Genomic DNA, 23,532 nt, shown 5'->3' on the forward strand with positions numbered 1-23,532 from the left:
ATACGAAGTATAGTTTTATCTAAAACTATCTTACATTTTTCTAAAATTCCCTGAGGAGGATGGTCCTCCTCTTCCTCCCATGAGGAGCCTCCACTGGTAGTCTCTCTTCTAGTTGTTTGACTTCCCTGCAGGGAGGAAGATGGAGGAGTGACTAATAAATTGCTAGATGTCTGGTTGGCTTTGTTAAGTACAGTTAAAAAGCAAGGTGCTGAAAGACTAGTGTTGTCTCAGTACTCCACTAGGTATGGTTTTGTCCATGTGGCTGCTAGTTCTGTAAATAAACCTTTAACGTGGCTCCTCTTCCTGTCAATAATCTCTTTTAAAGGAAGCCTCCAGCTGAGGTTAAAGGCCCGTGTGTCGACAGTCTCTCTGGATGGTACAAAGTTAAACGCCTGGTATTGTTTGTTTTTACATTGTCCCCACACAGGAACAGCACAGCTTCACTTATTTACCTGGTAAACACTAATCACACAGGATGCTTTGTAAGGTTTTTCCTCACAGCGATTTTCTGTGAGCGGTCACTCAACACTCTGGTCATCAATTTTTCGCTGGTCATGGTGAAATTGTCTATGTGTTTGGCCATCACATTCATTTTGGATGTGGTTTGGCTAACACGTGGTTTCATGGGATTTATCAGATTGATTCCCACACCTTCTACCAGCCAGACGGACAGGGTGGGACTTCTCCCGAGAGAGTGTACTGCCGACGATGTCAAGGCATCCTGGCGAGTGGCAACATCATTCACCTTAGAGAGGAGGGAACCTTCCCTGCCACTCACAATCAAACTCCATGTCTGGAACTCAAATTATAACTTATTTCATTCTAAACTAAAGCAAAGAGGGGGACTCCCTCATATTCTCATTAGCAGGTTATTCCAGAGAGTATGACTCTTCCAGAGAGTCCGTCCCTTATTTGATGATTAATGTTGGCATAAGACTGGTGTAAATGCAAATGACCATAAATAGATCATAGGTCAGTGTGATAGTTTTCTACAGTGTGCAGTGATGTTGTATGACAGTCCTGTGGTTGACTAAGGTGCTTACGCCCAAGGAAGTGTTCACAGAACCCAGTGCCCACTGAGTGTCACTGACATCATAGTACATGTCATAATTTGTTGCTCACAAATTGTCACTATTATAGAATCACCCAGTTCAACTATTTAGTGTCTCTAAACAGAGAAGTTCTTTGTGTGATATTTTGATTCAGTTTATGGAAATGTAACATTTAGGGCTCCTAATGTATGACTGGCTCATATTACGTCTAGTAAAACAGTGAACTTTGCGGTTATTGTTCAAACAGGCGTCATTGAAAACGAGATAAATTGGCAGTTTGGTTTAAAAACCCTGTGTCCTCCATGTAAGACATGAGTTGAGTAAAACGGTTGAGTCATTCCACCTTTGACCCATCACTCTGCATGATATGTGTAAAGATATTGTACTGCATGTCATCATAAAGACAGTGAAGCAGATGTCTTTAGTTTCCCTCGAAAACGGCCAGAAAAGACTGAGTAGTGGTGTGTCTAATGGACTGAAGACGATCGGTAATTCTAAGGGACATGTACTCTGCTGGAGTCCAGTGTCTTCACAGTTGTTAAGTATGCAGTAGTCTCTCCGGGCACAACGGGATTCAGATGCAATCCAAATGTACATCTGGCAGACCTCTGGGAACACTGACGGACCACTTAGCTAGTAGCTATACCAGCTACTAGTTAACGTTAGGAGCTGGATTTTCCTGTCTTTGCAATTTGTTTGTTTGCGCTCGTTAGCATTTAGCTAAAAGCATCCATGAGAATTCGCTATTACTTTTACCTTGCGTGCTATGCTGGTAATAATGTAAATCCCGGGGTGGCAGAAGAACGGTATAACGGTTTGAAAATCTGGATACCGCCCATGCCTAGTACAACCCTCTCCTTCTCTCCTCCTCTTCTCCTCCCCCCGACTGAGGGGTAGTTTCCACTGAACAAGGTGTGTGGTGAGGGTTGTTTCAAAAGTGTGGGTCATTATTGGGTGTGTGGTAGATAGAGGGCAGGGTGTGAAGTTCTCTGATACAGGTTGTCTCACATCGGCCAGTTTTAAGAGAACCGTTTGGGGAAGTAAATCAATCTTTGGAGGCCCAGGTCATAATAGAAAGGTCAAGTGTAAAGTTGTTGGGCATTTCTGGGGCTGATCAAAGTCAAATCGCTTATCGGCTCAAATGGATCGATATCACATTACCACAGTGGCCCCTGTCGGCATGCAGAGAGCGAGAGGGGCCGAGGAGGGCCAATGTCTGGCTGGACTGGAGGAAGCCAGGAATTAATTTCTGATGGACAGCGCTAATGTCTTTCAGACCAGGGCCTGGAGCTACAAAGCGTTCTCCGTAACACGAATGCTGTGTGGCAGGCATGCGACGAGCAAGACCATCTGTTTACCAGACACTCACGCACACACAAGCACACACACAGGCACACTGTCAGAGGTGCCAAACGGATCGATTAGCAGACAAGGGGTGTGAGGAGCACAGTGGGGGGGTGGGTGGCAGGAAGACTCAGGGTCACAGGGAGATGGTGTCCCATTTCAGCACATGCTAAATCAGTTACCATCTCCACCACACAAAGCCCAGCCTCCTCACACAATCCACAAACCATCTCACTCAATCTAGATAATAAGTGGATGGTTTCCAATTACGGTAGTGTTCAACTGAAAGTTGATAGCGCCTCTCATATGAACCGTACCAGCTCAAGGAAATGATTCCTGAAATGATTGCTATTTCTGGTCCATGTTTGTATCCTGTAAAGGATTGAGCTGACCTTTTCAGACTATTCTGGATGTCAGGCATGTGTTAGAGAGAGCTGGTCTGGTTTGATGTGAGCGGTGCCAAAGAGTTGGGGTTGTGTGTCAGTCAGCTGTGGATGAAGCATAATGTTACTGAACATGTACGTTTGATTGTAGCGAACACATTGTATTGCTGCTACAATGGTGAGAACTACTGCCCGAGCTCTCTATTTGCAGGGTGTGGGTGTCTGTACAGTGTATCAGTATATCAGCCTCGTCCTCTGCTCTTACCCAGAGGGATGCGCTCTAAGCCACAGAGCAGAGCACACTGTGCCGACCATATTAAAACACTAATGCCTTCTTCCAGGCCTTAATCTGATACCCTGCCATGCTTACATAACAGACAGATTCTCTCTCCTCCGTCTCTATGCCCATCTGGGATTCAGATTTTCCTGTTTGTCAACAAAGGCCTTCAAGAGACTGAAATTGAGCAGAAGGATTTTTGGGGTTTGGGGGTTTGAGCTGCCGTCTCTGCACATTTCTGAATGCGTGATCATTCTGTACTGTACGAGGCCTGTTGTTATCCCTTTACAAGCTATGTGTTGGATGGATGAAACAGGACAGTACTGCTCTGTCCCTCCCTGGTCCTGGTTAGCTCCCTTGTGGCCACTGCTGGTTTATGAGGACAGCAAAGCGATGGCTAGCCTAACTTTGACTGGCAAAAATGTACTGGGTTGGAAGAAATGGTCAGACACAATTGAAAACAAACCAATAGAATCTCATCCTTGAGTTAGAGAGGACTTAAACAGATTGGAAATGTTTTTCCTCCCCTGAAAATGAGTGAATCTGTAAAGGATGCACCCTCGCTGACTGCTCTACTCTCAAAAGAGTCTGGTAATAGACAATGCCCTACAATAATGTAGTGTTTAACCTGAAACCACATAATCCTGTACAGTACATGATGGATTTGAGTTGAGTTTGTGTCAGTGGGGAATTAGCCCCAAACAGAGCTAAATGTTTATTATGGGTGATTATTTCTCTGCTGATGTTCTCTCTCTCTCTCTCTGGGTGGTTGTGGTTCCTCTGATTGGATAGGCATCTCTGCATGTTAACTCCCTGTCTCTCTGGGACACTCATCTTATTAACCTTATTACATACAGGAGCAAAACATCTCCTCCATCAATTCCTCCTCTATCTAATTAAAACACTCTCGCTTTTTCCTCTTCAAATTTGAGTCAGTGAAGAGGTATTAGACTACAACAAAGTGTAGGAGGAATTAGATTGTGGTACCCACAAGGACACACACACACACACACACACACACACACACACACACACACACACACACACACACACACACACACACACACACACACACACACACACACACACACACACACACACACACACACACACACACACACACACACACACACACACACACACACAGTCATCAGTATCTCTTAAGGCGGTGTTTTATTAAGTTACCATTTTGCTGTCTCACTTCTCCCCCTGGAACTGTTCTATTTACAGTGGCAGGAACAGCTCTTATTCTAAGGGGACTAATTTTGTCCAAAATACCCTGATTCTATTAACCCAGAAATGAGCCAAAATAGTCTTGTCTTTAGTTTCATACATTGGTGTTACCTGGTCGTGACTGTTGTGGTCTAGTTACCTATAATTTACTGCGGTTCTCTGTGAAAGGAATTTAATTCTCCTGACTTCAGTTGTTCAGAAGCAGTAAAATACAGTGCCTTCAGAAAGCGTTCACACCCCTTGACTTTTTCTTCATTTTGTTGCGTTACAGCCTGAATTTAGATTTTTTTAGGTCTCTGGCCTACACACAATACACCATAATGTCAAAGTGGAAGTATGTTTTTTGACATTTTTACAAATGAATTAAAGATGAAAAGATGAAATGTCAATACGTTTTCAACCCCTTTGTTATGGCAAGCCTAAATAAGTTCAGGAGTAAACATTTACTTAACAAGTCGCATAATAAGGTGCATGGACTTACTCTGTATGAATAATGGTGATTAACATTTTTGAATGACTACCTCATCTCTGTACCCCACGCATACAATTATCTGTAAGGTCCCTCATTCTAGCAGTGCATATCAAACACAGATTCAACCACAAAGATCAGGAAGGTTTTCCAATGCCTCGCAAAGAAGAACATCTATTGTTAAATGGATTTTAAAAAAGCAGACATTGAATATCCCTTTGAGCATGGAGAAGTTATGAATTACACTTTGGATGGTGTATCAATACACCCAGCCACTACAAAGATACAGGCGTCCTTCCTAACACAGTTGCCGGAGAGGAAGGAAACCACTAAGGGATTTCACCATGAGGCCAATGGTAACTTTAAATCAGTTAGAGTTTAATAGCTGTGATAGGAGAAAACTGAGGATGGATCAACAACATTGTGGTTACTCCACAATACTAACCTAATTGACAGAGTGAAAGGGATGAAGCCTGTACAGAATAGAAAAAATATTCTAAAACATGCTGTTTGCAACGAGCCACTAAAGTAACACTGCAGAAAATGTGGCAGAGCAATGTCCTGAATGCAAAATGTTAGGTTTGGGGCAAATACAACACATTACTACAGTTGTACCCTCTCTGTATTTTTAAGCATAGTGGTGGCTGCATCATGTTATGGGTATGCTTGTAATCATTAAGGACTGGGAAGTTTTTCATAAGATAAAACAAGAAACAGAATGGAGCTAAGCACAGACAACATCCTAGAGGAAAACCTGGTTCAGTCTGCTTTCCACCAGACACTGGGAGATTAATTCACATTTCAGCAGGAAAATAACAAGACCAAATCTACGCTGGAGTTGCTTACCAAGAAGAAAGTGAATGTTCCTGAATAGCCGAGTTACAGTTTTGACTTAAATCTACTTGAAAATCTATGGCAAGACCAAAAAGTGTTTGTCTAGCAATGATCAACAACCAATTTGACAGAGCATCAAGAATTTTGAAAAGAATAATGGGCAAATGTTACTCAATCCAGGTGTGAAAACCTCTTAGAGACTTACCCAGAAAGACTCACAGCTGTAATTGCTGCCAAAGGTGCTTTAATAAAGTATTGACTCAGGATTGTGAACACTTACGTGAATTAAATATTTCTGTGTTTCATTTTCAGTAAATGTTTGAACATTTGTTAAAACATGTTTTCACTTTGTCATTCTGATGTATTGTGTGTAGATTTTGAATTCAGGCTTTACTTACTACTTTCTGAAGACACTGTAACCATGGTGGAACCCCAAAATACTACCTTAGTAATTGCACTGTATTTTCCTTTGGAAGGGGTATTTTCACTGCGGTTATATGAGTTACCTCATATTCCATATATAGGTTGGTAAATCAGTGCTGGTTGTGCTATCTGGGCTGCGGATCAGCTCTGGGGTAAATAGATCCACGTGTCTGCTGGCTGTTTGACTGACAGCCTGTCACATCCTCTTTGCCATCGTACAGAGCGTGCTCAGATAGGATCTCTGGGAGTTAGGCTGGCCTGTCTTTGATCCACTGGGCCCGGGCTCAGCTCAGCCGGGCCAGCATGACTATGGGTTGTAGTGTGTTCTTACTTTGGAGCTATGTATTTTCATGAGACAAGCGGTACTACTGATTGTGAGGCCTTTTCTCTCACTAGAAAGAACACATGGATTAGTGTGACAAATAATCAATCATTATTTCCTCACATAAAACTATAAGCAGATTTGTGAGTGTGTACCATTTTATTTTATTCGAATAAGATAAAAGCAGGGTTTTCTAAACTCGGTCCTCGAGACCCCAAGGGGTGCACGTTTAGTTTTTCGCCCTAGCACTACACAGCTGATAATTTGAATCAGCTGTGTCGTGTTAGGGCAAAAACCAAACCGTGCACCCTTTGGGGTCCCGAGGTCCAAGTTTGGGAAACGCTGAATAAAAGGATATTTGACTTTATCTGATTCTGAGAAGGTTTGTGGGAGTTATGTTTGCTTTTCTTCATCATTGCCCAGTGAGGATCTTCTCAGAACACATCTACATTATAATAACCTCTACCCGAACCTAACAACCATAGAATCCCTTCATAATTGTAGTTCCTGTGAGGACCTAGAGCCTGGAGAAGGGTTTCCCTGCATAGAAAAGCATCAGAGCACAACCAGAGGCAGAGGGAGAAAAGGGCCTTGAGAAGAACCAGATTTATGCTCAGCACAGGTCCACGGACCAACTTACTATTGAGAGTTAGAATAGTAGAATGAATACACAAGATGCAATTAAAAAAATGTGGCTGTGCATCAGCAGTTTTTCTCTTGTGTCACTTACTGACATTCACTCACTCATGTCACCTAACATTGTTTAGATTGGTAAATTAAAAACTGCAAACATTTCTCTCTTCCCCATGGCAAAATGAGTAGAATTGTATGAAATGAGTTAATACTGCAACGTATTTTCTATGCCCAGTGCTTCATTTGTAAATTGGCAGGTGCCGGAACAAAAAGTTTGTAGCCTCGGGTCCGGGAAGACCTTTTTTATGTATTTATACATCATTTTACATGACTGCAGTCTTTGGCAGAATCTTTTTCAATGCCGAAAAATGTATTGAAATGACAGGCCACTTTGACACTGAAACTGAGATCATTAAAAATGTCTTGAATCCATCAATAGCCAAGGCCGAGGTGTGTGGAGACACACATATTGTACAATATGAGGAGGACATTATAGTCCTAAAAAAGCTTTCCAGATTAACTGAATCATCCAATGATGCGCAGCTCACTCATCAGCGATGGCTGATGCCCTTGTGTCAAAAGCCTCTCTCTTGTTTTCCTTTGCAAAACAATGCTGCTTGCTCAATAAGCCTATTTGGAAGTTGGTAACATATTTGGTAGCCTAAAGGCAGATTAGTCTTCTCTTTTCAGCGGGAGCCATTTGCTTTCCAATCTGTGTTTTCCCACGATTGTATTTGTAATATTGTGAAAGCCCTGTTTTGGCTGCATGCTATTCACTGACAGATTTGCCACATGTTCCCAACTGTAGGCATGGCCTGTTATTGGGCTACACACAATCCACAGCTAGACACATTTAAAAAATAAAATAAAAATAAGCTATTGATCTTCTGTGACTAAATTATAGGTTTACTCCAGGTGTAGTCTTCTGAATTATTGCATTTCTTTCTGAACAGACAGCAGTAATTCTATAACTTCTTGGCAAATGTATTTCAATTCATCAGGGCTACTGCCAGAACCTCCAGTACCCTTCCCGTGGCTATGAGTACATAAATACAACGCTGGAGAGATGAGTTGCAGGCTAATGTCTATCAGAGCAGAGAGAGGGAGAGCAATCATAGAAAGTAAATGGCATTCTAGTTCTGTGAGAGATACCGGCATGCTTCTCTCTCTCCCCACAGCAATGGACATGCATTTGTCTATAGGCTACAATGTTGTGCAATCCAAAAACCTGGGCCGGACTCTCTCAAATCAATTCTTATCAGGCACGTTTTCACAATGTTTTTTAGGGGGAAGGGGAATTACAGAGGAGGCAACTCGAATTAACCCTGATTGCTTTTATTACATTTTTTACATTGCAAACAGTGAAAAAAAGAATTATGCCATGAGGGGTACCAAATCCTGGCAAATGGGTTCCTGGAATGAAACAGTCTAAAACTGAGAGGTGCCAGATCCTGTTCCGGCAGGATCCGGCTCAAATTAAGCACTGTCTACGCCCCATGGCAAAATGTGTAGAATTGCAGGAAATGAAGTGTATAAAACTTTGCTATCAGGAAGGGGGCTGTTCAAATGTTTTGCTCGCAAGGGCCCCCAAAAGGCTAGGACCAGCTCTGACTGCATGTGGGTATGGATGTGGGTACGCAGACCCATGATCCACTGCGGCCCTCATGATGAGTTCAGATTTTTTTGTGGCCCCCATCAGTGTCAGAGTGCAGTGTAGTGCATCGGTGCATGGCAGCGCCAGCAGCTCTAGTTTAGGGGCAGGGGTGGCATAAACATGAAGATCTCCCCTCCCGTCTTTCTGCGGCACTGCATCAGAGCTGGAGGCCCGGCCGGCAGGAAACAGATAACTTTGATCAGGGTCTGCATGTGGCCAGCCGCAGCGCAAAAATTTGGATTTTCCCCCTACATTTTCTTCATGCCTCCAATTCCTCTGAGCTTAGATCTGCACTGTTTGAAGATTACCGTGGTCATAGTAGTTTTGGGTGGATGTGTGTGTATATATGTCTAGTGTTTGATCATTGTGTAGTATTTTGTGTTTCAAAGAGTTTTTTGCATACTGCCTAGTGTGTAGACAAATGTGTGCTTATCTAAACTACTTAAGAGCATCTGCACACTGCATTTGTAATTATCTCTGTATTGATTTTGATGTTTCCTTCTCGCTGATGTGTGTCGATCCTTCTGTTGATGCTTCTCTCTAGGTGAGCGGCCATACCAGTGTCCTTACTGTGACAAAGCATTCAGCAAGAATGATGGACTGAAGATGCACATTCGCACACACACTCGGGTAAGTCTCTTTTCCACACCCACTTCTACCACACACTCTCTCCTCTCTTTGTTCCAGGCACAGTTTGAGGTGTTGGTGTTTCTCTGCCACATGGAATTGGTTAGATTTCCCTTTACCTTCTTCTCCTCCTCTTTCCATTCTCACACCCCTATGCGTGTATGTGTATTCACACATGTATGTCTCTGTATGTATTTGAGTGTAAAAACCAGTCATGAAAGCCAAGGAATAGTGATGGGGGGGAAATGTATACAGTTACATATCACAATATCAGGTTTGTACAATATTATATCAATATTTGACTCCCAAGTCCCCAGTTTCTTTTTTGCTATTGTAGTTAGTTATCTAGTGCTAGTCGGTTGTACCTGAACCAAAACTCTGATATTTTTCATTCTATAGCTTGTTCTCCATCTTCTTTTTAAATAGTGAGCCAACATGTTTTCAGCGCTTTTATTTAATGACTGATCAAAACTCATTTATTCATTGCTCTCTCTTGTCTCTCTGTAGTAGACATTGTGAGCAATATGTTTGGAACATCAAATCGCAGTATAGAATCTAGGGCTGACCCCATTTAGTCGACTGGTCGGTAGAAATGGTAAGATATATTGGTGTTGGGGGGGTCGGGAATATATATATATTTTTTCTGGTTAGGCTATCTTGATCTCTGGCTCCCTCTTGAGTCATTTGTGTGTCTTAGTTATTTAATCAAACAGCGTGCTTAAGACATCAGACAAGTTTTAGTATTTATAGTTGATTTTATAAAAACACATAGGGTGTGTCTATATATGGAAAAATAGATATTTAAACATTTTGACCAATGACTCGATTTGACTAATATTTTTTTGAGGGGTATGTGACAGCCCTAATCGAATCACAATACATATCGTATCATGATAATATCGTATTGTGAGGTCCCTGGCAATTCCCAACCCTACCAAGGAATAACAGTAACATTCTGGATCTGTTTTCGTTGAGAGCTGTTTTTGCTGCCGGATGTTTTTAACCTCCAAATGAGCTAGGAAATAACTTCTTACTATGACATGACTTATGGTGTATTCCATAAGTCACATGTATATATCCTTAAGCATTCTTTTCTGTTTTTATGTAGGAAAATCTACACATGCTACTGTGTTTATATTTACAATTGTGTGTGTCTAAGATACACTACGTGACGTGTGCGGACACCTGCTTGTCAAACATCTCATTCCAAAATCATGGACATTAATATGGAGTTGGTCAACCCTTTGCTGCTATAACAGCCTCCACTCTTCTGGAAAGGATTTCCACGAGATGTTGGAACATTGCTGTGAGGACTTACTTCCATTCAGCCAAGAGCATTAGTGAGGTCAGGCATTGACCACAGATTTGGAAGCACAGAATCGTCTTGAATGTACAGTTGAAGTCGGACGTTTACGTACACTATGGTTGAAGTCATTAAAACTCGTTTTTCAACCACTCCACAAATTTCTTGTTAACACACTATAGTTTAGAACATCTCCTTTGTGCATGACACAAGTAATTTTTCCAACAATTGTTTACAGACAGATTATTTCACTTATAATTCACTGTATCACAATTCCACTGGGTCAGAAGTTTACATACACTAACTTGACTGTGCCTTTAAACAGCTTGGAAAATTCTAGAAAATGATGTCATGCCTTTAGAAGCTTCTGATAGGTTAATTGACATCATTTGAGTCATTTGGAGGTGTACCTGTGGCTGTATTTCAAGACCTACCTTCAAAATCAGTGCCTCTTTGCTTGACTTCATGGGAAAATCAAAAGAAATCAGCCAAGACCTCAGAAAACAAATTGTAGACCTCCATAAGTCTGGTTCATCTTTGGGAGCAATTTCCAAACGCCTGAAGGTACCACGCTCATCTGTACAAACAATAGTATGCCAGTATAAACACCATGGGACCACGCAGCCGTCATATCTCTCAGGAAGGAGAGATTCTGAGATTCCTAGAGATTAACGTACTTTGGTGTGAAAAGTGCAAATGAATCCCAGAACAACAACAAAGGATCTTGTGAAGATGCTGGAGGAAACCGGTACAAAAGCATCTATATCCACAGTAAAACGAGTCCAATATCGACATAACCTGAAAGGCCACTCAGCAAGGAAGAAGCCACTGCTCCAAAACCGCCATAAAAAGCGAGACTACGGTTTGCAACTGCACATGGGGACAAAGATCGTACTTTTTGGAGAAATTTCCTCTGGTCTGATGACCAGTTATGTTTGGAGGAAAAGTGGGAGGCTTGCAAGCCAAAGAAACCCATTGTGAAGCACGGGGGTGGCAGCATCATGTTGTGAGGGTGCTTTGCTGCAGGAGGGACTGGAGCACTACACAAAATAGATGGCATCATGAGGTAGGAAAATTATATGGACATATTGAAGCAACATCTCAAGACACCAGTCAGGAAGTTAAAGCTTGGTTGCAAATGGGGTTTCCAAATGGTCAATGACCCCACGCATACTTCCAAAGTTGTGGAAAAATGGCTTAAAACCTCTAGTGACACCCCATCCCCCATCCCGGGACCGTTGTCATCATCTGACACTAATTAGCATAACGCAACGGATATAAATAATAAATTCCTAGAAAATATTCCTATTCATGAAAATCACAAATGAAATATATTGAGACACAGCTTAGGTTTTTGTTAATAACCCTGTCATCTTAGATTTTCAAAATATGCTTTACAGACAAAGCTAGACAAGCATTTGTGTAAATTTATCAATAGCCTAGCATAGCATTTTGTCCAGCTAGCAGCAGGTAACTTGGTCACGGAAATCAGAAAAGCAATCAAATTAAATCGTTTACCTTTGATGAGCTTTGGATGTTTTCACTTAAGAGACTCCCAGTTAGATAGCAAATGTTCCTTTTTTCCAAAAATATTATTTTTGTAGGCGAAATAGCTCTGTTTGTTCTTCACGTTCGCTGAGAAATCGACCGGAAATTGCGGTCACTACAACTCCGAACAATATTCCAAATTAGTCCCATAATACCGACAGAATCATGGCAAACATTGTTTATAATCAATCCTCAAGGTGTTTTTCAAATATCTATTTGATAATATATCAACCGGGACTGGTGGCTTCTTAGTAGGAGAGAGAGAAACAATGGCCGCATTTGTCCTTTACGCACCAAACACTATGAGAGACTTCAGCTGACCACTGACGCAATGTTGACGTTCAGGCTCATTTTTCAAAATAAAAGCCTGAAACTATGTATTGTGACACTAGACACAGTAGGGAAGCCATAGAAAAAGTAATCTGGTTGATAGCCCATTCACTGCTCAATAGGGACGCATAGGAACGCAGAGCCTTCTAAATAAGAGTCCCTTCCTGTTTGGATTTTTCTCAGGCTTTCGCCTGCAACATCAGTTCTGTTATACTCACAGACAATATTTTTTCAGGTTTGGAAACTTTAGAATGTTTTCTATCCTGTCAATTATATGCATATTCTAGCATCTTGTCCTGACAAAATATCCCGTTTACTACGGGAACGTTATTTTTCCAAAAATGAAAATACTGCCCCCTATTCACAAAAGGTTAAGGACAACAAAGTCAAGGTATTAGAGTGGCCATCACAAAGCCCTGACCTCAACCCTATAGGAAATGTGTGTGCAGAACTGAAAAAGCGTGTGCGAGCAAGGAGGCCTACAAACCTGACTCAGTCACACCAGCTCTGTCAGGAGGAATTGGACAAAATTCACCCAACTTATTGTGGGAAGCTTGTGGAAGGCTACCCTAAACATTTGACCCAAGTTAAACAATGTAAAGGCAGTGCTACCAAACACTAATTGAGTGTATGTAAACTTCTGACACACTTGGAATGTGATGAAATAAATCAAATCTGAAATAAGTAATTCTCTCAACTATTATTCTGACATTTCACATTCTTAAAATAAAGTGGTGATCCTAACTGACCTAAGACAGGGAACTTTTACTAGGATTAAATGTCAGGAATTGTGAAAAACTGAGTTTAAATGTATTTGGCTAAGGTGTATGTAAACTTCTGTCTTCAACTGTATGCTGTAGCGTTAATACTTCCCTTCACTGAAACTAAGAGGCCTAGCCTGTACCATGAAAAACAGCCCCAGACCGTTATTCCTCCACCACCAAACTTTACTGTTGGCACTATGCATTCGGGCAGGTTGCATTGTCCTGGCGGCAAGCTTTACACCACTCCAGCCGACGCTGGACATTGATGTGTTGATCTTAAGCTTGTGTGCGGCTGCTCGGCCATGGAAACCCATTTCATGAAGCTCCCGATGAACAGTCCTTGTGCGACACATTGCTTCCAGACGTAGTTTGAAACTTGGTAGTGAGTGTTGTAACCGAGGACAGATTATTTTTATGCGCTTCAGCACTCGGGCGTTCCCGTTCTGTGAGTTTGTGTGGCTTACCACTTTACCCCCCTTGAGCCGTTGTTGCTCCTAGACTGTTCCACTTCACAATAACAGAACTTACAGTTGACTGGGGCAGCTTTAGCAGGGCTGACATTTGACGAACTGACTTGTTGGAAAGGTGGCATCCTATGACGGTGCCACGTTAAAAGTCACTGAGCTCTTCAGTAAGGCCATTCTACTGCCAATGTTTGTCTATGGAGATTGCATGGCTGTGCGCTCAATTTTATACACCTGTCAGCAACGGGTGTGGCTGAAATAGCCAATTCATTTGAAGGGATGTCCACATACTTTTGTGTATATATGGTGTACCAGTCCCAGGTGTCCATAAATGCTTATCTACCCATCTCCAGCACTACGCTTTAGTTGATCTGCTCCATGCTCAGCCAAGCTGTAGAACCTAACACCCAGGAATAGAGGTTCACACACCTCTGCCAGGCAGCCAGGAATAGAGAGGAGTCCTGTCTTGCCAGTCAGTGTCTCGCTCTGCAAACATGAAAGCTGAAGGACTTTTTTTTTCCATGAGGAGATTCCAGGACACTCACGTAGGCTTCTCCCACAGTTATTTTTTTAAGTCTGGGGAGGATAATGATTACTACTTAGAGCTGTATATGGTTGGACTAGAATACATCCACATGTAATAGCAATCTCACAGCAGACACTGAGCACATTCTGAGAAGTTTTGACAGTTTGAAAGACTGTGATTGGGTTCCTGACTGTACATTGTGAGGACATGACAGGTGTCGTTAGTGTTGATACGATGAGCATGTCAATGTACACTGACTCAGAGCTTGGACCAAGCTGCTCAGGGTGGGGAGAGGAAGAGCATGGTCACCCTGCTCTCTCATGAGGTCATTTCCTGCCCGTGCCTCTGCATACTTCTCTACCCACTGAAGTTCTCCACCTAATCACCGCTTTCCATGAGATGTGTGTGTGTGTGTGTGTGTGTGTGTGTGTGTGTGTGTGTGTGTGTGTGTGTGTGTGTGTGTGTGTGTGTGTGTGTGTGTGTGTGTGTGTGCCATGGTACTGTGTATTTATGTACAAATATTTATTTATTTATGACTTTTTACATGATCGTTAATTCATATGAGTATGCCCTGTCGGTTTTGTTGACACGTTTCAAGTACATTTCCTGTTTGCTCAAGCACACATCGGTACGTTGCACTCTATGAACCTGGACTGCAGGTACAGTATAAAGCTTCTGACCTAAAATAGTACAGTGGAAACAGGCAGCTGGCGGCACAGGGACACTCCTATCAGCTCCTATTCTCTAGCGAGGACTTGATGAAACATTCATGTTTGAATTGAGACATGGCTTTGTGTGTCCCCGGCTCTGTCTTTGCTCAGAGCACCGTGACTGCAGTAGTGAAATATGGGCTGAGCTGACACACAGCAGAGAGCTGGACGATGAAGTCACCCCTCAGCAGAACAAATGCCATTTGGCTGAAGGAGCTCCAGCTCAGTGTTAATGTATAGTTTAGAGATGGATCTGTTTAGAGTTGTGTGTTTATCCCACATAGCAAACCATCGGCAACTACAATAGAACACATGTGATTCGTATAAAGCGTCTGACATGTTGCCTGGTCAGAGATTTTTTATTAATCTCTTTAAGTTTCTCTGATGGTGACAAGAGTGATCTGACTGTAAACACACTGATTAAAATTCCACTGGTTCCCTCTGTGGGGGTGCCTGTTTGATTTTGTTTGACTTTGGCCCAGAGTTCTGAAGTTCCATCAGAATCTTCCAAGCTCCTCTGTTTTCAGTTTGGAAACCTCTGAACGGGTTTTACTGTAACACTTTTTCATTGGTCAGTTATAGCTGGTCCCTTTTGGTCCAATATAGCAGTCTCTGATTGGTTCATCACAGCATTAAGTGAACGGACCAGCTTAGATGGGTATTAGCAATATGGCAGTTGCTCCACCTTGCCCTCTAGTAGGCTAGGCGTAAGCATCAACATATTGCTAATTACCTCCAATTCTTTCAAAGCCATAAGAAGTGCCTAGGGGTTTATGGGTTTGATTTTGTATTGGATTACAGAGGATGTTGGTTTAGAGATGACCATTGACCACGTTTGATATGAAATGTGATCCTACTGGATCTCTTACAGTACATAAACAGAGCTTTATCCCTCCATTCATAACCCCGCTGGCTCCTGACTGGACAGATTCAGAGATGAGCCAATCAGAGTGTCAGGTTGAATGTCACAAGGGTGAACATCTGCCGAAGAGCAGATACAGATGTTACTGGGGTCACAGTGATGCATTCTGGGTCCTCCACATCACCCCTATACATCTGTGTGTTTTCTTGACCTCTGAACTTGAACCTTTTTTGGTTTTCTGTATGTCATTCAGGAGGAATTTTTCCCCTAAGTGTGAAAGTGATGCTTAGAAAAGTGATACCAATTAAACTAGCAGGTTTATCTGGCGGTTTACAATACACAAACCGTCACTTATGTTCTGGTTTGGTCTCCACACCCAAGTTACTCACACACCCACACACACTGTTAGGCGTCTCTCGTTTTCTTTCTCACTCTCACTCACACTCACACACACACTCATACACACTCACTCATATACACACACTCACAGACATATGCATTGAACCTGATCTTTACCTCCGGTTGTATCCTGTGTCATTGGCCACTCCTTGTCCCGCCCACATGATAGCTCTTTTCCCAGGACCCTTACTTCCTGTATTCACCCGGTTCCCATGACAACTGCGCACTAAATGGGTAGAGACTTTGCTATCAGTGAGTCTTGTCAAAAAGAGCCACAGAGTGACTGTCCACCCAGAAAATCACACACACACACACACAAAACACACACCCCCACAGAGCGATAGGAGCTTTTGAGTGACACCCAGACAGGCCTCTGAAAGGCACAGAGGAAATGTTCTTTGGTAAACTGATGAGGTGTGGAGAAGAGGGTGATATTCTACAGCCCCAGTGAGCCGGCGCACTGGTACATGTTCAAAGGGCTTTTCTGTGCCGTGTTTTCTTACGCTTTAGAGGGATCCATGTGTTCCTTATGGCCCCATACGCTTGCCATTTCCTCCCTACTGCAGGGGCTGTACAATCTCTCATTTCATATCTTCATAAACTCACTAGGGGGGCGGTGGGGTTTGAAGTGAGAGGATATGAGGGTGTGTGTGTGATTGTGGGTGTCCATTGTGTGAGAGTCCATGTCTCTGTTTGAGTACAGTATTTGTGTATAGTATACGGGTTGGCTGTGTGTTGAGAGGTGATCTGTCTGTAAGTGTGCGTTTGTTTGTGTGTCCCTGCAGGAGAAGCCATATAAATGCAGTGAATGTAACAAGGCCTTCAGTCAGAAGAGAGGTCTGGACGAACACATGAGAACCCACACCGGAGAGAAACCCTTCCAGTGTGATGTAAGTTCTGGGCCTTTGAAGTTGCTCCGCCGTTTCCTGATTGCTAAGTAAAAGACGCACAACCAAAACTTAAGAACGGGAAGCATAGAAATAGTGCACATAGAACAGATCTACCACTTCTTAGACATGCTTTCAAGTAGAATTATAGATCTATAAATCACATTTCAATGTGAATTTGGTCAGGTAGCACCAAAAGTTACATATTTCCACTTTAACCATAACTCCAAATGGTGTGGGGATACAGTACCAGTCAATTTTATTTTATTTTTTACTATTTTCTACATTGTAGAATAATAGTGGAGACATCAAAACTGTGAAATACATATGGCATCATGTATTAGCCAAAAAAGTGTTAAACAAATCAAAATATATTTGAGATTCTTCAAAGTAGCCACTCTTTGCCTTGATGACAGCTTTGCACACTCTTGGCATTCTCTCAACCAGCTTCACCTGGAATGCTTTTCCAACAGTCTTGAAGGAGTTCCCACATATGCTGAGCACTTGTTGGCTGCTTTTCCTTCACTCTGAGGTCCAACTCATCCCAAACCATCTCAATTTGGTTGAGATCGGGTGCTTGTGGAGACCAGGTCATCTGATGCAGCACTCCATCACTCTCCTTCTTGGTCAAATAGCCCTTCCACAGCCTGAAGGTGTGTTGGGTCATTGTCCTATTGAAAAACAATTGATAGTCCCACTAAGTGCAAACCAGATGGGATGGTGTATCACTGTAGAATACTGTGGTAGCCATGCTGGTTGTGTGCCTTCTAAATAAATCACAGACAGTGTCACAAGCAAAGCACCCCCACACCATCACACCTCATCCTCCATGCTTTACGGTGGGAACCACACATGCGGAAATCCGTTCACCTACTCTTTGTCTCACAAAGACACGGCAGTTGCAACCAAAAATCTCAAATTTAGACTCATCAGACCAAAGGACAGATTTCCACGGTCTAAAGTACATAGCTTTTTTTTTCAAGTCTCTTATTCTTATTGGTGTCCTTTAGTAGTGGTTTCTTTGCGGCAATTCGACCATGAAGACCTGATTCACGCGGTCTCCTCTGTACAGTTGGTGTTGAGATGTTGGTTCCCTGAACTACGTGAAGCATTTATTTGGGCTGCAATCTGAGGTGCTGTTAACTCTAATGAACTTATCGTATGCACTTGAAGAGACTTTCAAAGTTCTTGAAATGTTCCGTATTGACTGACTTTCATGTACTCAAGTAATGATGGATTGTTGTTTCTCTTTGCTTATTTCAGCTGTTCTTGCCATAATATGGACTTTGTCTTTTACCAAACAGGGCTATCTTCTGTATACCACCCTACCTTGTCACAACACAACAGATTGGCTCAAATGCATTAAGAAGGAAAGACATTCCACAAATTAACTTTTAACAAGGCACACCTGTTAATTGAAATGAATTCCAGGTGACTATCTCGTGAAGCTGGTTGAGAGAAGGCCAAGAGTGTGCAAAGCTGTCATGGCAAAGGGTGGCATTTTTGAACAATCTCAAATATATTTTGATTTGTTTAACACTTTTTTGGTTACTACATGATTCTATATGTGTTATTTCATAGTTTTGATGTCTTCACAATTATTCTACAATGTAGAAAATAGTACAAATAAAGAAAAACCCTGGAATGAGTGGGTGTGTCCAAACTTTTAACTGGCACTGATTGTATGTGTACATATGTGTGTGTCCGTGCTTTTGTGTCCAAGCTTATGTATGTGTGCTTGTGTGTGCATGTACTCTGCTCAGCCAGACTGTGGCACGGGGCCAGATGTGGGCTAAAACTCAATATGAGGAAGATAAAGATCTCTCTCCTCTGGAGAGGTCTAGTCGACTGATCTCACGTAAACACATTGAGAAGATCAGAGGGAGAAATTACCCTCTGTTTATAATACCGCAGGAGTAATAATGATTCTCAGAGAGAAACACGCGACCACGGGTCCTGCTGATGCTCTGGAAGGATCTTTTAAGACCTGTTAAAGTCTCTGGATCCCCCTCACTTTCCTCTTACCATGTCTGGAAATTGAAAACATCTTTCCTTCCACTGTTTTTATTCTGTTTTATGGAAGACCCACAACTGTGTCTTTTTAAATTACTATAGTTTTACATCTCAAAGCCAATCAAATTGGCTGTTTCCTTAACCCTCAGAACCCTCTGACATGATGGGTCTTTTAAGCCCAGACTGGCTGGGTTAGCACTAGGGGGTTCGGGAAACGAAGGACAGCACTGTTATCAGTTAAGGCCATCTCTTTATTTTTAATAATTTCAAGGATGTGTTTGAATTCAATTTATGAAATGCATTGTTGATTCACTATTAAAGACTTTCAGTGCAATTCTTTTGGTATTTTGTATCTCCAGCCGTCTATGTGTTATGATGCGCATCCTAAATGGTGATTAAACCTGGTTGATGATGTGATCACAGAAACACACACTCTGTCACAGAAAGGTTTACCGCTTGTGAACTTTAGGGGACTACTGTTTGCATTTTGAATGGATGATATTTAAGTGTGAAGAAGACATGCTGGGAAGCCTGAGTCCGGGTGTTGAACTGCTGCACCCATGCCAATGCAGGATTAAGGTGACTGGTAGTGTGAAATGGAGTGGGTTTTTTTGGGTGTGAAAGTGATAATTTGTGATGGATGTTATGTTTAATTTAATCCCTCTTTATGTCAGGGAAAATAGGATTTCTATCTAAGCCTTCTCTCGTGTGATTTCCAGTACCAATTAAATGTGGTTCAGTCAGCTGGCTGTACCCATAATATGGATTGTAAAGCTTAATATTGCTTTGCAGCATACTTGTTTAGTTTAGGACTGAATTAATTCAGTAAGATCCATCAGAGAGCTACTATAACAGAGATGTGTATGTATTGTAGTTAAGGTCTAATCCGTTCTAATCTCTAACAGAGCTAACTAACACACTTCTCTCTCCTCTGCTCTCTGTAGGTGTGTGATCTGTCGTTCAGTCTGAAGAAGATGCTGAGCAGGCACAAGCTGACCCACAACCCCAACAGGCCCATGGCAGAGTGCTCGCTGTGCCATAAGAAGTTCACCAGGAACGACTACCTCAAAGTGCACATGGAGAATGTTCACGGGGAGACAGAGGGCTAGGACCCATCTACTGTATATGATACTACTGAAGATAAACTACAGTGAACTCCAAAAGTATTGGCACAGTGACACATTTTGTGGTTGTTTTGGTTCTGTACTCCAGCTCTTTGGATATTAAATGATACAATGACCATGAGGTTAAAGTGCAGACTGTCAGCTTTTCTTTGAAGGTATTTTCATCCATATCAAAATTACAGCACTTTTTGTATAGTGCCCCCATTTTAGGGGACCAAAAGTATTGGGACAAATCCACTTACAGTATGTGTATTAAAGTAGTAAAAAGTTAAGTATTGTGTGCCATATTCATAGAGCATAATGACTACATGAAGTTTGTGACTACAAATTTGTCAGATGCATTTTGTTTTGGTTGTGTTTTAGATTATTTTGTGCCCTATAGAAATGAATGTTAAATAATGCATTAGAAACATATTCTATTCTTATTTACAATAAAAGTGACTACAAAATGACACAATTTACCATTCATTTCTATTTGGCACAAAATTATCTGAAACACAACCAGAATAAACAGCAAATGCATCCAACAGGTTTGTAGCTTCACAATCTTGATGTAGTTGTTGTGTGCTATGAATATGGGACCAAATACTTAACTTGTGGCTACTCTAAAACACATGCAAGTGAATTTGTCCCATTAATTGTCCCATTAATTAATTTGTCCCATTAATATTATTTCAAATCCAAAGTGCTGGAGTACAGAGCCAAAGCAACAAAACATTTATCTGTCCCAACACTCCTGGAGTTCACTGTATATTTACAGTGTTAAACGTACAGGATGTCCTGCTATGCATTTCAGATGGAGCAATAAGCAGTCTTTTCTTTTTACGATTAAATATATACAAATGCAAAATATGGAAAAGATTAGAATTCAATATCGGAACATATCCTGCACATAGGAATTATGGAGTATGGAGTACATATTCAATTCACAGGGGGTTTGGATGAGGCGCAAGACCCACGCTGTTCTGATCTGCTTCCAAACCGCTCTTCTCTTCCTGTTTATACTTTACATTCAATTGAGGTTTAATAGGAAAGTTTGGGAGTGGCATGTCCAGACAATTCAGCGCGATACAATAACTAGCCTCGCTCCAAAAGTCTCTTTCCTGCTTATCGGCTTCTAGGTTCCCGTCTTATGCCAACCGTACCGTGCCTTACTCCGTTCCAGCTATATGACCAGGTAACACACTTCCCAAAGAGTTTGAAAGACATAGATGTTTACCAAACACAGCCAGCCTACTCCCTTCCTCCAGCCCACGCATTGTCTGGAAATGCAATAAATTCCTTATTACTGTTGTCAAAGTTACTGTTACTGTTTGTCAAAAGAAGAGCAACAAAATGTTCATAATACTGTATTTCATGTCTGCTAAGACTGTTTTATATGGTTATTTCATATATTGAGGGACCAAGCAGTTTCTTTCTGTTTATACTCCTGTTTTTTAAATCCTGTATGTTAAATGGATAATGTATTTAATGGATGGTGCAATTGTGTATGTTTATCTGTTCTTTTTATATGGTCAGACCATAGCCTTCCTGTGTTCCACAGACTGTTACACATTTTGTATCTTTTACTATTCATCTCAAACTGTGAATATTTCACATCACACTTTCCTGTTTTGAAATGTACTTCATAAAAACCTCATTACTTACCAAACAGCCATTTACTCTGTTAATTCTAAGTATGTGTCGATTAACTGTTGACGTTGGGGTATTTCGGGAAAACACTTGAGTTGATTAAATTTGCTCGCTTTGTTGTTGTTAATTTTACCCTTATTCTTGGTTTGGCTAGCAGTCTGCTGGGAGCCTAATTGAAGTGTTTTCCCCCCCAGTGGCCACAGTCACCACTGATCACCGCTGCCTGATCTCTACAGTTCCCACTTTGCCTGATCTAAAGCAACCCACTAAAGAGGCTATCTGATGGTTGCTCTACTCTCTTCTCTCCTCTCGCTATAAAGGGACTCACTCGGACTCATTTCTCACACTACCCACTGCTGAAGCTCCTGATAGGCTGTTTTGAAGAGTTTACTGAGTCTGTGAGAATTTCCTGAATGGCAGCTGGATGCTGGATCAGACTCCCAGAGCTGGGAGTCTCTAAGCTTGTCATCAAATAGTCTGTTAAGAGTGGGTATAAATCCTGTCATGTTTGACAGTCAGTCTCCGCAAACACATACTCTGGTTTATAAAACCAATGCATTCGGCATGTTTATTTTCTGTGTTTGGGTGCTTGTTTGTGTTGTTGTTTTTGTGCAAAATCCATCAATAAATCAGATATATTAAACTGGTAACACCAACCCCCCCCCAGAGACTGATTAGGCTTATGCTACTCTTGTGTGCTAAACACATGGGAGAGGGTGGATATGGGAAGCGACATGTACAGAGGCGCATCTCCATTCAAAGTCCCAGTGTTCCTGAGGACTGGGCGGCTGGCTGTTCTGCAGGATTCTCAGATCAGATGTGGCCATGTTAACCTCCACTCCCTCTGAAGCTGGGTTCACCACATGGCTGTCTGGGCCGGGCGTGGTTCAGCCAGCACACAGGTCCCTGCACACACTCTGCCCACTGGGCCGGCTGTGCTCGCTGTCTGTGCCCGCTGTCTGCTCTTAGTGGGCAGGCCTCAGGGCTGAGCTGACGCTCTCAAACTGTAATTTTTGTTCATATTGTAAACAAAGTATGGGGGCTTTTCTCAAACGTGGAATGACCCTTTCCACACCTCAACGCAAAGTTTAGAGGGTTGATGGCTTAGACGGTTGATGGCTTTTCCCTTACCAGCGTGTGTTTTCATGGGACAGCCCCCCATCTCCACATACAGAGCTGTAGTATCATGCACACCGGGGCTTCCAGCAAGTCAATGTGTTTCTAATTACATGTTTTACTGGAAGCCCCAGTTCCCTGCTCTGCCTCCCCATCTGTGAGTGTGACCAGACTGGGCCCAGACCAGACCAGCGTCCACCCACAGCTCCCCACGCCAGCTACGCCCACTGCCATGGAGTGTCATTACCACACCAGCTGGGGTTTACAGCAAAACCACCATCACGTCGGGAATCACACGGACAATGTTGTCTTGCCACACTGTTTGGCCGCCGTTGCCGTGGTAACGGATAGTCCGGAACACTTCCGTGACCAGGGGAATGCGGAGTTGTTGGGTGCCCATGTGCAGGGTGCCATCCATGTGTATGTTGTGTAGGAAGGGTGTGTGGGTCTCTTCTGGGCCTCTGTACCAACATTCCTGGATATTCCTTTAAAGCTGGGTACCAAAAAACCCTGATGCCCAAAACCACTTAGATGTCAAGAACTTGACAGTCAGTAAGACGACACCAGCAGGAAAAAGAGTCGTAGAAAAGTGTAGTAAAGATA

The 23,532-nt window shown here is 42.3% G+C and overlaps 1 protein-coding gene across 1 annotated transcript in view; it reads left to right on the forward strand.

Annotated features, from left to right (window-relative positions):
- prdm5 (PR domain containing 5) overlaps window positions 1-22,469 on the forward strand; it is a 73,241-nt gene extending 50,772 nt beyond the window's left edge. Inside the window, exons 14-16 of the mRNA XM_064989453.1 lie at window positions 9,169-9,254; window positions 16,943-17,047; window positions 20,002-22,469. Coding sequence (XP_064845525.1) covers window positions 9,169-9,254; window positions 16,943-17,047; window positions 20,002-20,166 — 356 coding nt within the window. The 3' untranslated portion in view covers window positions 20,167-22,469. The remainder of the gene's footprint in view (window positions 1-9,168; window positions 9,255-16,942; window positions 17,048-20,001) is intronic.
- Window positions 22,470-23,532: the final 1,063 nt, after the last annotated feature.

This window comes from Oncorhynchus masou, chromosome 15 (genome assembly GCF_036934945.1).
Source record: "Oncorhynchus masou masou isolate Uvic2021 chromosome 15, UVic_Omas_1.1, whole genome shotgun sequence".
Classification (NCBI taxonomy): domain Eukaryota; kingdom Metazoa; phylum Chordata; class Actinopteri; order Salmoniformes; family Salmonidae; genus Oncorhynchus; species Oncorhynchus masou.